General features: G+C 32.5%; 2 protein-coding genes across 2 annotated transcripts; one reads left to right on the top strand and one right to left on the bottom strand.

Annotated features, from left to right (window-relative positions):
• Positions 1 to 5,787: 5,787 nt before the first annotated feature.
• On the top strand, positions 5,788 to 11,589 carry LOC108476650 (protein SENSITIVE TO UV 2). Its single transcript, XM_053023255.1, is given in 12 exon segments — positions 5,788 to 6,289; positions 6,510 to 6,548; positions 6,698 to 6,905; positions 7,008 to 7,321; positions 7,857 to 7,925; positions 8,673 to 8,755; positions 9,139 to 9,268; positions 9,271 to 9,485; positions 9,569 to 9,675; positions 10,165 to 10,319; positions 10,592 to 10,788; positions 11,043 to 11,589. Coding segments are annotated over 12 exon segments (2,202 nt in total). The 5' UTR covers positions 5,788 to 5,860; the 3' UTR covers positions 11,299 to 11,589.
• LOC108476649 (disease resistance protein RPM1-like) lies at positions 11,440 to 15,051 on the bottom strand. The gene has a single exon (XM_017778919.2). The coding sequence runs from the start codon at positions 14,510 to 14,512 to the stop codon at positions 11,708 to 11,710; it is 2,805 nt and encodes a 934-aa protein (XP_017634408.1). The 5' UTR covers positions 14,513 to 15,051; the 3' UTR covers positions 11,440 to 11,707.
• Positions 15,052 to 16,045: the final 994 nt, after the last annotated feature.

Genomic DNA, 16,045 nt, shown 5'->3' with positions numbered 1-16,045 from the left:
TTTTGAATATTTGAAATTTAGTCTTTATAGTTTTATATTAAAATTTAGTCCTCTATTTTTCAAATTTAAAAATTAGATCTAGATGTTCACACCATTAATTTTTTCTATTAAATTCACCGGTGATGTGACATTTTGAAATAAAAAAATAAATTCGCTTAGTAGTTATGTAACAAGAAATAGCATTGTAGTGGATTTAAATTTAACAAATAATTTTAATAATGTAATATCTCTTAAAAGCTACATCAATATTTCAATCAAAACAAAATATTTGAGCTAATTAATGACGTTGTAAAAAAATTGAGGTATTTAATTATGTAAAAAATTGAAGTACAAAATTGAATTTAAGTGTAGCAAAGGGTCAAAATTGAAATTTGATCATTTTTATATAATATAAAATTTGAATGTAGCACACAGACTAAAATTGAAATTTACCATTTTCTTATATAATGCAAAAAAAAATGAAAGGTTGATTATTTGCTTGTGCCAAATTATAAAAATAAAATTTTGAAGGTTAAAATATGCTCTAAATCCTGTACACTTTGTATATTTGAAATTTAGTCTTCATACTTTTAGTTTTTAGAATTTAGTTCACTACTTTTTGAATTTAAAATTCAAGTGCACTTATTAACACTGTTAAAAGTGTGGAATTTTAGAAATTAAAAAAATACTCACTTAATAGTCATGTAATAATAAAAATACCATTGAAAATACTTGTTATAATTTTTTCTAAAAAACCTCATTTGTAATCATCACGATAAAATAATTTTCTTCTATTGGAATAGTGCTCTTGATAAAATTGAAATCAATATTTTGATTGAAATAATTAACAATATTAACTGTTCAAACTAACTAATGACATTATAAAAGTAGATGAAGCAAATTATTTTAAAAATTAAAGTATATAGATTAAATCTCAAGTTTCAAAGACAAGAGACGCTAAAATAAAATTTGATCATTGTCTTATAATATTAAAAAAAACCTACTCAAATCTAAAAGATGGGAAGTCACATATTAATCTTTAAGGCTCTTAGGGTAATTAATTATATATAACCACGTAATGTTTTAATGGAAGAGTTAACGATATTAACTATTTGGGCTAATTAAAAACATTATAAAAGTATAAAGAATAAATTATGTTAAAGATTAAAGTATATATATTAAATCTCAAAAGTAGACATATCAAAGAGACCAAGATTGATATTTAACCATTTAGTATTTGTATTTTTATTTTTAAAATTTAGTCTCTCTATTTTTAAATTTACAAATTCAGATCTAATTGCTAACACCATTAAATTCTTCTGTTAAATTGTTGGTGTAGCATTTTAAAATTTTAAAAATACTCACTTAGTAGCCATGTAATGAAGAAAAAAAGAGCATTGTAATAGACTTAAATTTAATAAATAATTTAATAATATTAATATTTCTTAAAAGTTACATCAACATTTTAATCAAAACAAAATATTTGAGCTAATCAATGGCATTGTAAAAATTGAGGTACCAAATTATATCAAAAAGTTGAAGTATGAAGATTGAATATTAAATTTGAGTGTAACATAGGGATCAAAATTAAAATTTGACCATTATTCTACAATATAAAATTTTAGTGTAGCATATAGATTAAAATTAAAATTTTACCTGCAAAAAAGAAAAGAAAAGAAGAGGCTATTCCACGTGTAAGTAGACTTTCCTTTTATATATAGTTATGTAGAAATTTATTCTTTTATTTTTAAATTTAAAATTTAAATTCAATTGTTAATACTATTAAATTATTTTATTAAATTTTTGGTGTAGTATTTTGAAATAAAAAAATCACTTAATAGTTATGTAACAAAAAATAAGTATTGTAATTGACTTGAATTTAATAAATAATTTTTTTATGAATAATTTAACAAATAATTTTAATACTATTAATAACTCTTAAAAATTATATTATAATTTTAATTAAAATAAAGTATTTGAGTAAATCAATAACATTGTAAAAAATGATGTATCAAATTATATTAAAAAGTTAAAGTATAAAGATTGAATTTTAAATTTGAGTGTAACGTAAGGATCAAAATTGAAATTTAACTATTATTATATAATCTAAAATTGAAAATTTATCATTTGTCTAAAAAAAAAATCAAACAGAGACTACTTATGAGACCTCCCTTTTATATAATTAATAGACGTAGATTTGTTTTATTTTTCTAACTTGAGTTTCTCTTTAAGTGAAATGATAAACTAATTGTGATTATCCGAAACATAGTATATTTTAAAAATAAGAAATATATTAAGCTATTCTTACTCGGCGCTTTCTTTTGAATTAAACTTTTGGTAGAGATTAATTAATTTTTGTTATGAAATAAATAATAATAATAATAAGTAAAAGAACATGAGATAGAAGAGCAAAAGAATATATCCTTAATTTATTATTATATTTTCAGTTCTAGTAGTTTTATTATTTTACTTATCACATCAATGGTTATGTATTTAATTTTTTTAATTCTTGCCTTCAAAGCGGGGAATGCAACAGATTTAGTAGGATGAACTTCTACACGTTTTTGTAACAACTCAATTTTTAGTAGTACCAAAAAATGCAGTTTCAGAACTTTATTTCTGTAAATCGAGTTCGTAAATGTTAAATATTAATATTTACAAATTATTATATAAAATATATTGAAGTTTGGTCGAGAAATTTTGTCAATTAAATAATTAATTAAGGTTTAGGGACTAAATTGTAAAAGTCTAATCACAATAAATTTTTAATTGACAAAAGACTTGAGGATTTAAATTACAATTAACCAAATGTCTAAAAGGGTAATTAAACCATTTGTAATCAAGTTTTAGTGGAAGATGGACATGTTTATTAAGCTTTTTAATGATTAATTTAGTTAAACTAACATGATTATTAAGATTATTAAGTTTTAATTATGCTATAAATAATCAAATAAGTGAGAAGAAAGAAAGAATTGTCATCTTCCTCGTCTGTTTTACCGTATTTAACCTAGGAAGAAAATGAAGAAAATCATTTTGAAGCCAAACCATTCAATCATTGATTAGTAATCAAATTCAAGTTTTTTTTTTCTTATACTTTTTTATGAATTTAAGATCATTGAAGTTTGATTTAGCTAGCCCATGTACCAATTTATAAATCTGTTAAAGTTTTAGAAAGTTGTCATTGTTGATTCTTGAAGAATTAGGCTTGAAATTGATAGGTTTTAAGCTTACAATATATATATATGAAGACTAGATTGCACAATTCATTTAGCTTGTTTGTTAACTTTGTTATGTTAGGGACCAAATTGAATAAATGTAAAATATTTCATGAAAATATGTTATAAATAGAAAGTATAAGGTCCCTGATGAAAATATATGAAATTGGATTTTAATCCGAAGCTAAGAGTTGAAAGTTATGACTATCCTGAGTTCAAGGACTAAATTGAATAAAATGTAAAATTTTAAAGATATTGAAAAATCAAGTTTATATAGGTTCATGCATATCATAGCATAGTATGAAAATATTTGGTATTGATTGATGATATAAAATGATTGTTTAGATCAAGAATCAGATGAAGTGGAGCTAATCTAGAAAAAGCTAAAATTGTAGATTAACCCCTGAAGTATCCACTTTACATATTTTGAACAAGTTCATAAGGAACTTACCACCCTATTTTATTTTATGTTTGAATTTATTTATATGTTAGAATTAAGTAGAATTTAGTGATTTTGGAACTTATGGCTTAAAATAGTCTGAATTGAAAAAGTCATGTGAATATTGGTTATTATGAAATAGTACAGGGTGCTAATATGAATGTTGATTGATTACAGGACTCGTAAATGAAATATGTAATCATGTACAGGAATTTTAAAATTTTATGTTAATGTGAATAGTTTATTAAATAAAAATAAAATTTTAAAATTTCTTGAGAGTGCTTATATACATGATATTCTTAACTACTCTTTCGAAAATTTTGATTACTTTTTTAGATTTTATGTTGATGTTAAAGTGTATATAATTTTATTGCATCAACAAAAATTAAGATAAAAGCTTGAAATTCAAAATATATTTACTTTAATATTAAAATAAATGCCTTTTATGAGTAAAACCATAAGTTAAAGGCTTATTTAACTACAAAAATAGGTTAAGGGCTTGTTTAAAAACAATATAGTGAGTTGAAGGAGAATAAAAAGAAAATAATAAATAAGGAGGGCTAACAAGGTAATTAGCCATATGGCGGCACCCTTTCCCTTTTTTTTCACTAGCCATTCTAAATAAAACAATTACATAACAGGTCCCTGAATACTTTATATTATTACATTTCAATCCTATGCCGCAATTTGATAGGAAGCAACAGTAATTTTTGATTTGACATGGGGTGGTCACTTCTCTGCCATAGGCGGCACCACCAAAACCTACCATTTTGGTACATAATTTTTTCTTTGTATTATTTTGACATTTTTTTATTTTTTTTGTTCTATTTTAGTAAAAAAAAAAACCCTTTGAATGGTTAATTTGCTAAATGACTTGTAAAATGGTAAAAATGATGGTCATGCTTGAAACATATGTTAAGTGTATGGTTGTTTTGGTTCTTTTCAAGGTCATATGGGCACTTGATACTCAAAATGAGTAGATATGCATATATTGATCTAAGGTAAGCAAAATTTTCATGGTTAGATAAATAAATGATGAAATTGAATTTGAAGGAATGACATGATTGTATATTTTGCTAAATGGTTAATTTCAAATTGTTACAAGTTCATTCTGATATGTTTTGTTAGGTTTGGTATGAATTGGACAAATGAATGCTTGTGACAAAATGCTTTGGTTGAAGACATGTAAATAGATACCAATATGTGTTAATTAGCCAAAAATAGGGGCAACGTCATGGCGAGGGATCCTTGACGTCGCAACCTCGTCTGATAGCGAGTAGCGTCATGACGTGGATATGCACGTTGGTTCGAGACTTAAAAACTTTACATTTTGCTCTTGATTCACACTCAAGTTAGCAAAGGAGCTTTCGTAAGCTCGTGTGAGACCCATAAATGATTTTGTGAGATGTTGTGAATATATTTAATGCTCAATTATATGTTTAAATGGTCAAAAAGTGTATGATTGCTTTTAGTTGCTTTAACAATAATTGTAACATCCTGTGACTTCAACTCGACAATTAGGTTGGACAATGGATGTTATAGTCCCAATAAATTCTTTATTTAAAAGGATTCAATATCACAAAACCGTATATTTAAATTGACAATCAATATATATTTAAACAATAAAGAATATTTAAAACAATCCAAACAAAAATTACTACATGTACTAAAATATAAAACAACATGATACTAATATGTTTCTACCAAAACTCTATCCTTTAAAATGTTAAATAAGAAAAAAATATTATTATGCCACATTTTTTGTTCAAATATCATACATTTTAGACAATCATATAAAAATAATAGACTACAAAGTTCATCAGTAAACCTTATAAACCTATCAATATTTGATAATATAATTTAACAATTCAATTAGATTTAAAACAATTTAAAAGAAGTCAAATCATAATAATATTCATAATAATTAAATAATATAAAACTCGACTTCTAATTGAAATTAAAGTTTTAATGTATATAAAAATATTTTAATTTTAATAGATATTCTCTCAATAATAAAATATTTATAACAATTTTCTGTTATTGAATAAAAATATATATTTAATTTTTTATGTTGATTTTAAAAATTAATAATTTTGTACTTAATTAATTGCAAAAACAAATTAAAAGAGAGAAAAAAAAGCTGAAATGGACACAAGTCTGGATCACCAGTTCAACAGTTGGCCCAACTTGAAAACTTAAAAAAAAAAAAAAAAAAAAGAAACCGCTGATGAAAACTCAGAAGCACTGTCATTTGCTCTCACCCAAGCAGTGCACAGAGCAAGGAACGAAAAAGGAAATTATGAGCGAAGAAAATTTGGAAGAATGGGGTGCCAGTTTCTTGGAGGAACTTATCCAATTTGAAGAACTCGCACTTTCTCGTTCTCAGGTTAACCAAAACAATCCTACTTCTTCTTCTTCCTATTTACCGTATCTGCCATCACAACCACCACTATCCTCACATCCTCAACCCATACATGTTACGCCGCCCCCATCCATCAGTTACTCGCCTCCGAGAGAGCTTTCCCAGAGACCCACTGATTTGGGCGGCGCCTCTAATTCGAGTGATGTTATTGCTAAATGCGCCACGCCTACGACTCCAGCGCGGCGCGGTGGCAGATCTTCCAAAGCCAAGGATCTCGAAATCGAGCTCCTAAAGGTTAGTGTTTCAGGCTCCTTTACTCTGAGCTCTTGTTACTGTATTTACTTTTATGAAGAAAAAAGAAGAAGTCAGTTATCAGAGATTCTTAAAATGTTTCGGTGAAATTGATGGCATTACAGATTTTGACTTGGGTATTTGGAAGAAAAATAAAAAGAGTATTGGAAATATTTCCTATATAAGAGAATTTTTATTGAAATATTGTGAATTTTTAATGCAGAAGGAGTTGGGACGTGTTTCAAAGCAGCTTGCGGACCTGGTATGTTATTTTGTTTTGAATGACTATAATATGAATTTGCATGCCAAATAACCCCCCACCCCCCCAACTCCCCCCAAAAAAAAAAAAAAAAATCTGAAAGCTATTGTTGCAAGATTGCTGAAATTAAGTATTGGTTTCTATCTATTTAGGAGCATGAGTGTTCGGAACTTAAGAAGGAAAGAAACAAGGAGGATCAGCTTAAATTTCCCAATTCAAACAATGAGGCGAAAGTGGCTAATGCGAATGACATCAGCGTCAATGACAGAGAACATGGAATCCCTGTTGCAGCTCATCATGGGGTTGTACAAGAGTTTCCAAATAGAAAATCGTTTAATGATCAGATTGGCCAACGTACAGGTGAGAAGTTAATTGGAGACATAGTTGAATTTGTTTCTTCTGCCTCCCTAATTTAGTTCTTAACATATATTTTTTCATGCTTCTGTTCCTTGTCTTTTGTAGTCAAGTCAAGCTGTCAGGCAAGTGGAATTCAGACAAATTTCAGTGCTTGTCTTGATCTTTCTGAGAAGTTGCAGGGCATCTGGGGTTTGCCAAGTGAACAAAAGTTTGGAAGAAATTTGATATCCAAGTTGTTTGCAGTTTGTTCGGCAGATATTGATGTCCTGTTTGGGTTCATTAAAATGAGCTCACCTTCCAAAACAATGGAACCACCGGCGGTTAATAGCTCAGATGATATGTCTCTACAGACCTCCATCCATCCTTTTCTTAGTGCTGAAGCTGCAAAAATATCTTGTTTCTACTCTGCTCTGACAAAGGTCCTACTTAATCCTATTGTTTCTTATGGTTGTTTAAACATGATAGGGCTAGTACCTTGTTCTATCATCTTTAGCGCAAAAGAAGTATAGAGACATAAGCAATTAAAACCAGGATTTCTCATGAGAGATATTAGCTTTATCATGATAAGTTAACTCCTGACTATCCTCGCCTCTTTTCCCTATTTCTGTAACCAAAAAGAAAGTTACACCATGATAAGGTGGGTCCTAGTTCATTAAGCTTCTGCATTGTGAGGTCTGGGCACTGGGGAGGGCCAAACATAAACAGCCAGCCTTACTTTTGATTAGAAGACGGGCTATTGCTGCATCTAAATGACAACAACCTTACTTTTGTGCCAAGGCTCATCCTGAAATTCTGATCTGAAGAATGAACTATTTAACTTAATAGAGATTAGATCTATAGTAAAATAGGCATGGGATCATGACCTCATTTTGACATATTGATCTATATTTGAAGCTAACGGTGTTTTTAAGAGTTAATGTTTTCTGTTCTGATTGATTTATTTCCATGTTGCAGACCAGTAGTGGAATGTTGCAGCTGCAGGATCTATTTGAATCTTTGTTTGATCTCTGTACTGTTGAAAATGTGAGTGGCAAATTTCTTATTTGGACTTGGTATGAGTATGGCTTAAGCACTCTTTAATTTCAGTTGTTGAAGCAATGCTCTGTTAACATTTTTCACTTAAGATATAATTAAATTGTGCATGGTTAAATATATACTAAATTGACATGAAGTATTCATGTCAAAAAGTTGGAAAATGAAAAGGTGTTCTAATAATTTCAACACCCATTTATTAGATGACAGTTATGAGGGTTTTTTGGGCCTTAGACCTAGCCTCTGGTAATAGACCTGACCCCTAATCAAGAGCCAATGGTTGGAGCTTATGAGGAATAAATGCTGTTTCCCATTTCAAGTATTAGATTTTTTTAGATGAGTGCTTTTTATTTAATTAGCTGCTTAGGTAACATGAGAACCCAATATGGCCATTGGCTTTATTAGTTTACTAGTGAGGTCTGATACAGTGGCAGGAGAGATTGAATGACACTATACACCATTCAACATTTTTGAAATTGCTGAAAGAAATTCTACTCATTAATAACATTATAGACCAATATCAAACTACTTAAAAAGTGGTATGCCCTCCCTCAACCCCCTTGCTGCCCTACATTCACCAAGCCCGAAAAGAAAAAGAAGAGAAGTTAATTGATCATGCCTTGTAAAAGCGTCTAAGATATTTGTTACTTTTTTGTGTGTAAATATGTGCTTTTTGTTTAATTATTAAGTTTTACTTATTTTATTGGCAATTCCTGAGGATCATCCTTTTTGATACAGGTGGTTATTGTCTATAGATCACTGCGTATACTACATGTCTTGTTGAGTCATCTTTTAACTTTTGAAAGAAAATCCAGAGGAAGGTATGGCTAGCACTTGTATGTTGTTTCATATTTTCCTTTTGACATGAGGTTTTTATGTGCTTTTGTTGAACCTTTGGCTGGTAGAATCCATCTCTTTCAATATGTCAGAAAATCGGGTTGGATTTATGCAGTTCTGCCCTTTTTTTATCTAATTTTCCTTTTATTATGAATGGAAACAATGTTCAAAATGTTTATCCTATGCCTTCCCTCAAATAACAACTTGTAGTATTGTCTATGAAGCTGTGATTTGTACTTATCCATTTATCTATTGTATGCTTTTCAATTTTTCATTTTGCTGGAAATGCTCTATGCTTTGGTAAGGGAAGACTTTCTAAGTCTTTATCCATATTGCGTGCTTATGAACTTTGATTTGATCTTTCCAGTGCACTCTACTCAGGGAAAACTTCTTGGCTGAGCATCTTCACTCTGGGAGCAGCATTGATGATATATTTGGATATGAAACTCGAGATTTGGTACACATTGGAATGGATGGGACTTACACTAGTTGCATGCCAACTGGAGTAACACCTTCTGAAGCAAAATATATCTGCGGGAAAGGACGTTGGGATACTAGCTCTGCATCATTGTTTTCCCATGTAAACTGGATTTATCTCTTTGAATTCATGCATCTAATTGTGATGAAGAGTAGTGAAGAATGTGTAAGATTGGAAGCAGTCTCAATTATGAATGTCATTCTAATGAGAAGTGATGCTTACACAGAGAGAGAAAGGTAAGTTTGTATGGTACTTCTTTTGCAAATTTCTAGGATGATATGATACTTTTATTTTCTAAAAGTTATTTTTCTTGAGCTAGGTTTGGCCTCAGTGAAGTGTTTGAAAGTGTTTCACAACTACTGAAAATGGAAGCTGGATTGCTTGTACAGAAGGAGGCTGTGCACTCTCTTTACCTGCTTTTAAATTGTACTGTTCTTTCTGCTTCTTGTTTCCTCTTTCTTTCAATGCAAAGGAAACAATGTGCTTGAAATTTATTCTTCTACTCAGTAGTTAGTTGATCTATCATACATATTTTATTCTGCTTTAAAATCACATGTTGCTTTAGGGATGGCAACAAATTAAATACTAAAGTCAGCATATTACAAATATCAAGACAGACTATTAGGCATTTTCAATTAGAATATTCTCTATGAACAATTTTTTGGTACAAAAGGGGAGCACCTAAGCATGAACTTAAGAACTCCATCTCAATCTCCTTCCTGTGATCATTTGAACTTTTCTATCCCTGGACTGTATGTGTTCTTTGCTGATCTTCAGGTTTTAAGGCCAGGGATAGAATGATGTCTTTAGACTCCCCCCGGGGAATACAGTGTTATTTTTCAATAAAAGCTGAACCAAACTAAATTTTATCTCTGTGCCTGTTCCCAGTGGCTTATGGTTCTTTGTTGGATGAAGGTCCTAAATTGGTGGTCACATTCTGCTCTGCTTGTACAACGGAGGCTAGTGCTGATGCTGCTAATGGCACAGAAAACACTGCTGCTACTGAAAGATTCACTATGATTCTTGAGGGTTTGGCTGACTGTATAGCTTGCTCTGGGAACAGTTTACAAGTAGGTTACGTTAAAGAAATTTCATTCTTGATTTATTTCATGAGTTAATGCATGATTGGTACTGAAAAAAAAGTTGTAAAGATTATCCTAGGTTCTCCACTAGTAGGTTACATTAAAGAGTTTCATTCTTGATTTATTTCATGAGTTAATGCATTATTGGTACAGAAAAATAGATCTAAAGATTATCCAAGGTTTCCCTAGAAGACTGCTGCTCTTTTTTTTTTTTTTTTTTAAGTAATGGAATATGATTGCTGAAGCTAATAACTTTTCAGGCCTTGGAACTACGCAAAAATGCAATCACCTTACTTGCTTTTGTGGCCTCATCTGGAAAATCTGGTTTTGAAATACTAGTGAATAACAAGCTATCTAGAGAAGCAAATTTTCTAACACTAATTATGCAACTATTGGCATCTGAGATAGACTTGGAAGCCTCAGTCAATGCAGAGTCTGATGAAACCTTCAGGGCAAGGTAAGCTATGGCTCTGTACGTGTGTATGCCTGTTTGTTTCATTGTTCTGTGATGCTTGGGTTAGCATGAAATTGTCTGCATTCAATGCTCTGCCTGCATGATTATTCCCCAACTGCGAGTCACATTATTTGCTCTTTGCCCTCAATGCTTGCAATCCTTTTTCAATCATACTGAAAACATTGCTGACAATCTTTGATGTTCTACTTTATTTGTCTTAAACATTGACTGCTCATGTAATAGTTGCATTTCTGCAGGACATTATTGATACGGGAAGTGCTGATATTACTCAATAGACTCGTGTCAAACCCGATACACTCTGCCACTGTCTTGCGATTGTTAACCAACAGCAGGGATATGGTCAGTTTAACAGTTGATATTGCAAACAGATTGTCCCGAAAAGAACAGATTCAAAGGCTGTCTGACAGCATAACCAAGCAGATGAGAGAATCTGAAATTGTTGACTTGGGACGACTGTTCAAGAGAAGGGTTTCTACTTATCTTGGAGAGTGACTTGCTGTGAGTGAAACATCAGATTTACATTTTCTAATGCATAGCTTCTCCTGATTACGGCTTTTTCTTGGAGAAAGAAACCGAGATTTTGGTGCAGGGTGGAAAGCAAGGCGTCGGTAAAGATGTTGAATCTAAATGATCTTATCCGGGAAATTTTGGCTATATATTTTGTAGTTAAAGCCAAAGCAATTTTGAAACACAGCTGATTCCTAACTCTACGCAATCTGCTTATACTACGTTGTGGTCATCGTCATTTTTTTCAATCTTGAAATAGAGTATTATTGCATTATACATACTTAGCCAAAACAATAAACAAACAAACAAACTTGATTACCATATGTCGAAAAATGTCCAGCAAAGGAAGATTATACCCATCAAATTCAGATTAATAAACAGAAATACTTTAGTATCATTTAAAACGACTTTGAAGCGATTCAGTGCTAATGGACCTCCCAGTCTCAGCTGAACCCTCTAGAGAATAGACCTCCCATTCTCCATTCCTCCAGTAAGTATAATAAACTTCTGGAATGTTTGCATCAGGACCAAGGGTCATAATCAATTCCTCGGGCATATCGAAAAACTCGAGTACTTTTAAGTTGGTCAGATGTTGAATCCCTAATGGCACCCTCTCCAGCAATTTACAACGTTGGATGCTCAGCTTTTCAAGATAAGGCATTGCTCCTTCTTCTACTTGTATGCATCTCAGCCCTTCAAATTTGTCTATACCCAGAAGTTTAAGCTCCTTGAAACCGCCAGCCTTAAAACGTAAAGTGTCTCCTTCCACAGCTTGCAGCAATTCAAGATGTACAAGGTTGGGCAAGTTTTGAAGAGATTCAAGTGCATCATTTGGCAGCCTACTCCATTTTAGATATATCACTGCCAGGCTTTCGAGACAAGGTATCCACTCTGGTAACTTCTCTAATCGCCCATACAGGTATAGCCTTTGAAGTAGTTGAGGAGGAGAAGAAAGACATTGCAGATCAATGACCTCTTCCTTAACCGATGAAACAATCGACAATGCATGAAGGTTGATCAGCTTTTCGATGGACGAGCACAAAATCTTTCCATCTTCTTTTCTCATGTTTGTAATGCCTAGTCTTCGAAGTTGCACCAGTTTTCCCAGCTCTATGATAATTGCGTTATCATGGTTTACATCCATAAAACAAAGCTTTTGAAGGGATTGTAGAGCTCCTATACCTGACAAGGCCTGAAAACCGTATTTGGAGTGAAAACGTGAATACGAGGTGAACTCATAACGGTATACCAGAAGATGATGAAGTTTCCGGAGCTTTAGGATCTCAACTGGCAATTCCGAAACTTGGGAATGTTTAAGGTCCAATGTCTCCAAGTCCTGAAGCTTCCTTATAGAGCTCGGAATTGTCGTGATTTTGGTATCTCTCAAGCTAAGATACCTTAACAGTCTCAAGTTGCTAATTTCCGCTGGAAAATTCTCTATAGGCGCAGCTCGCAAATCCAACACCTTAAGCAGCCTGCAACTATTAGGAATCAATGTATCTGTTGGTGAAGAGGAGAGTGGATCACCCGTATCAAACACAAAAAGAGACCGTAGATGAGAAGCATTCATATTCTGTTGTGCATTTGCCAATGCGTTATGTATTGCGAGGCGCCGAACCTTTTCAGGCCATGTTGCATTTTGTTCTTTAGCAACTGCAACGAAGTTCTGGTCCCTAGCATTTGAAATGATGATTTCTCGCAGAAGGTCATGAATGCGGCATGCTTTGACCCTTCCATCGTTCGTCATCCCGGCTATCTGGATCATGCTTCTATTGAGGAGTTCATTAAGGTAGTCCTCTGCAACTTCTTCTTGTGTCTTTCCTTCTTTGGCTTCGACAAACCCTTCAGCAATCCACAGTCGAATCAGTCTCATATTCTCAATCAGATGGTTCCCAGGGAAGAGGCTTAAATACAAGAAACAAGATTTCAAGTGGTATGGCAAATCATTGAAGCTCAGCAAAAGCACTTCTTTAAAGTTGATGAGCCTGCTGTTGTCCTCAATTTCAGCACCGAGGCTACGATAAACCGTCTCCCATTCCGCAACTGTATGCCTTTTAGTAGCCAAAACACCACTAATGGCCACAATTGCAAGGGGCAGCCCCTCACACTTGTCCAAAATACGTCTAGAATGTCTCTCCAATTCAGCAGGACATGAGTTCTTTTGGAAACATTTCTTACAGAAAAGAGTCCATGACTCGTCCGGAGACAAGGGCTCTAAGTTGAAGATCTTATCTTCAGATTCTATGCACGACGTCGAAGCTACCTCAGAGTTACGCGTTGTGAGCAACACACAGCTACCACGGCCATTGTTAGCTAATGCGTGATCGAGCATTTCCCATTCATTCATATGCCAAACATCATCTAAAACAATCAAGTACCTCCTTTGCTGAAGGAAACCCTTGATTATCATTTTCAGGAGAAACGAATCCATGTCATCGACACCTTGAGGAACCGGCTTCCTGATCGAATCAAACAGTTGCCGTACCATGTTTCTTAGGAGCTCCTCTATCTTGAGAGGATGAGAAATGGTGATCCAAACATGTACGGCGAAATGTTTCTTCACTTTGGTGTTGTCATAAACTTGCTTGGCCAAGGTGGTTTTTCCAGAGCCACCCATTCCGACCACAGAAACCACCTTGCGGCCGGAGTTTCCCTCGACCAACCATTGGACGAGCTGCTCTTTGGAGTTGTCAATACCAACTAAGTCAACGCGATCGAGGAGGAGGGCATCCCCTCTTCTGTCTATCCATGGATTCACGGTGGCAATGGAGCTTGGACCTTGCTCACTAGTCCCATTGTTGTCAAAATTCGGACGCCTGGCAGATAAGTTACTGATTCTGGATTTGATGCCATTTATCTTGGAAGCAATCCGATGTTGGGCTTTCAAGTTTTTCGTAAAGCAACAAACTTGGTGTAGAAAAGCATCAAGCCCATGCCTATGGTCATTGACAACGTCAAGCTTGTATTCATCCAGGGTATCTTCAGTGTCGTAAGCAATCTCTCTCACTTGCTGAACCCATACCTTGAGTTCTTGGTTACTCTCCCCCACCGAGTCAGCCACTCTCAGGACAGCTTTCAAGCTCTTCAACTCGTCCTTGATGTACTCTAAATCTTCAGGGATCCCTTGTAAAAGCCCCACCTCATTTTGCAGAAAAGTTGTGAGCTTTTCAAGAAGAAATGATACTGCAATTTCAGCCATCCTCAATTTTCTAATACAATAGTTTTATGAGTTCAAAGTTATGTCCTTTATAGTAGTTTGGGCATATACGCGTTTTTTTTTTTGCATTTAAAAGCTATATCATCTTTTGTGTCGACTATTCCACAGAAGGAAAAAAAATCGTGATACTTATTCAAACAAATTGGCATATGCTTCGGATTCCAGACGCCTTAGCCACTTTCATGGCAAACACTTCAGAAATAGTTACGCAGTAACCCAAATCTGTAATTTCTGCGCAATTCGACACGGATAGGTAGACTTGGAAAATGGAACACATAGGTTCGGCGACTAGCACAACCAGCTGAAACATCGATATCCATAGACCCAGTCCTTGACGCTTGTTCACTCCTAGGCAATGGGACAGCTACATCCTTTAAATCGACCCAAAGCTCCAATCTGGTTATAACTCTGCTTATGGGAGGATACTAAAATTTTCCTTCTTTGATTACTTGTGTATTTTTTGTAAAATATTTTCTTGAATTATTATTTTATTCACTGTGATTCAAAATTATGGTAAGATTGGTTTGATTTTTTTAAACCAATAGGAGTATCCTGTTTTTCTATTTTCCAAATCAAAATCGAACTAGTGTACATAACAAAATTTAATAATAATAATATTAGAGAAAAGGTAAAAGTATAATAAAAGTTATATTTAGAAATTAGCACCAATGAGTTTTGTTTAGTTTTAATGATTTTATTTATTGGGTTTATATGTTAAAAAAATTAGGATTTTATTCTAATTTTAAACGATTTTTTTATTTTACTTTTAATATTAAAAAAGTAAATTAAAATAAAATTGAATTGATGTGATGTGATGTGATTCAATGATATTAACTAATTAAAATCGAATTTGACTATAAAAATTGAACTAAACTAAATTATCAATTCAATTCAATTAATTGATTTCATCGATTTTCTTGATAAGTCTTATTCAAAATATAGATTGTATATATAGATACATATCTGTATGATTTATATTAAAATAATAATGATTTTTTTAAAATCATATTTGTGAAGTTAAAAAACTCAGCTCTCAGAAATCTCGGAATATGATTTGTAAGCTTGTGGACGTGGCTATCGTCGGAATGATCGAAGTGCATGTATAAGATTTATTAGCAGCTTTGCTTAGCTTGGCGTACAAGAATATAATTAGTAAAACCTCCTTAGCCACACAATTATACAAATAGAAAAAGTCAGATACTATTGTCTGAGTCGTTAAAGAGTGCAGCGACAGTTTTCCACAAGACTAAACTGTTTCTCATCTCTTGTGCAGATTTCGCAGAATCTTCCAATATATATATATTTTTTGTACAGCAAAGATTTTCAATAATTTTAATTAAATACCTATCTACGAAATCTGTAATTTATTTAACCAATGATTTATAAATAAATAAATAAAATAGGGTGGAAAATCATAGAATAAAAAGGTGATGTACCGATTCATCATAATTTGATGCAGCCCCACATACATGAATCAGTTTTCGTCACAGGAATTGTCAAATATTAACTTTTTAG

The sequence above is a fragment of the Gossypium arboreum genome, chromosome 12 (genome assembly GCF_025698485.1).
Source record: "Gossypium arboreum isolate Shixiya-1 chromosome 12, ASM2569848v2, whole genome shotgun sequence".
Taxonomy (NCBI): domain Eukaryota; kingdom Viridiplantae; phylum Streptophyta; class Magnoliopsida; order Malvales; family Malvaceae; genus Gossypium; species Gossypium arboreum.
The sequence above is the reverse complement of the archived record's forward strand: the minus strand, read 5'-3'. Positions and strand labels throughout refer to the sequence as shown.

Bases quoted from the DNA above. Each gene is read 5' to 3' on its own strand.
- LOC108476649 (XM_017778919.2), bottom strand. From the start codon at position 14,512: ATGGCTGAAATTGCAGTATCATTTCTTCTTGAAAAGCTCACAACTTTT.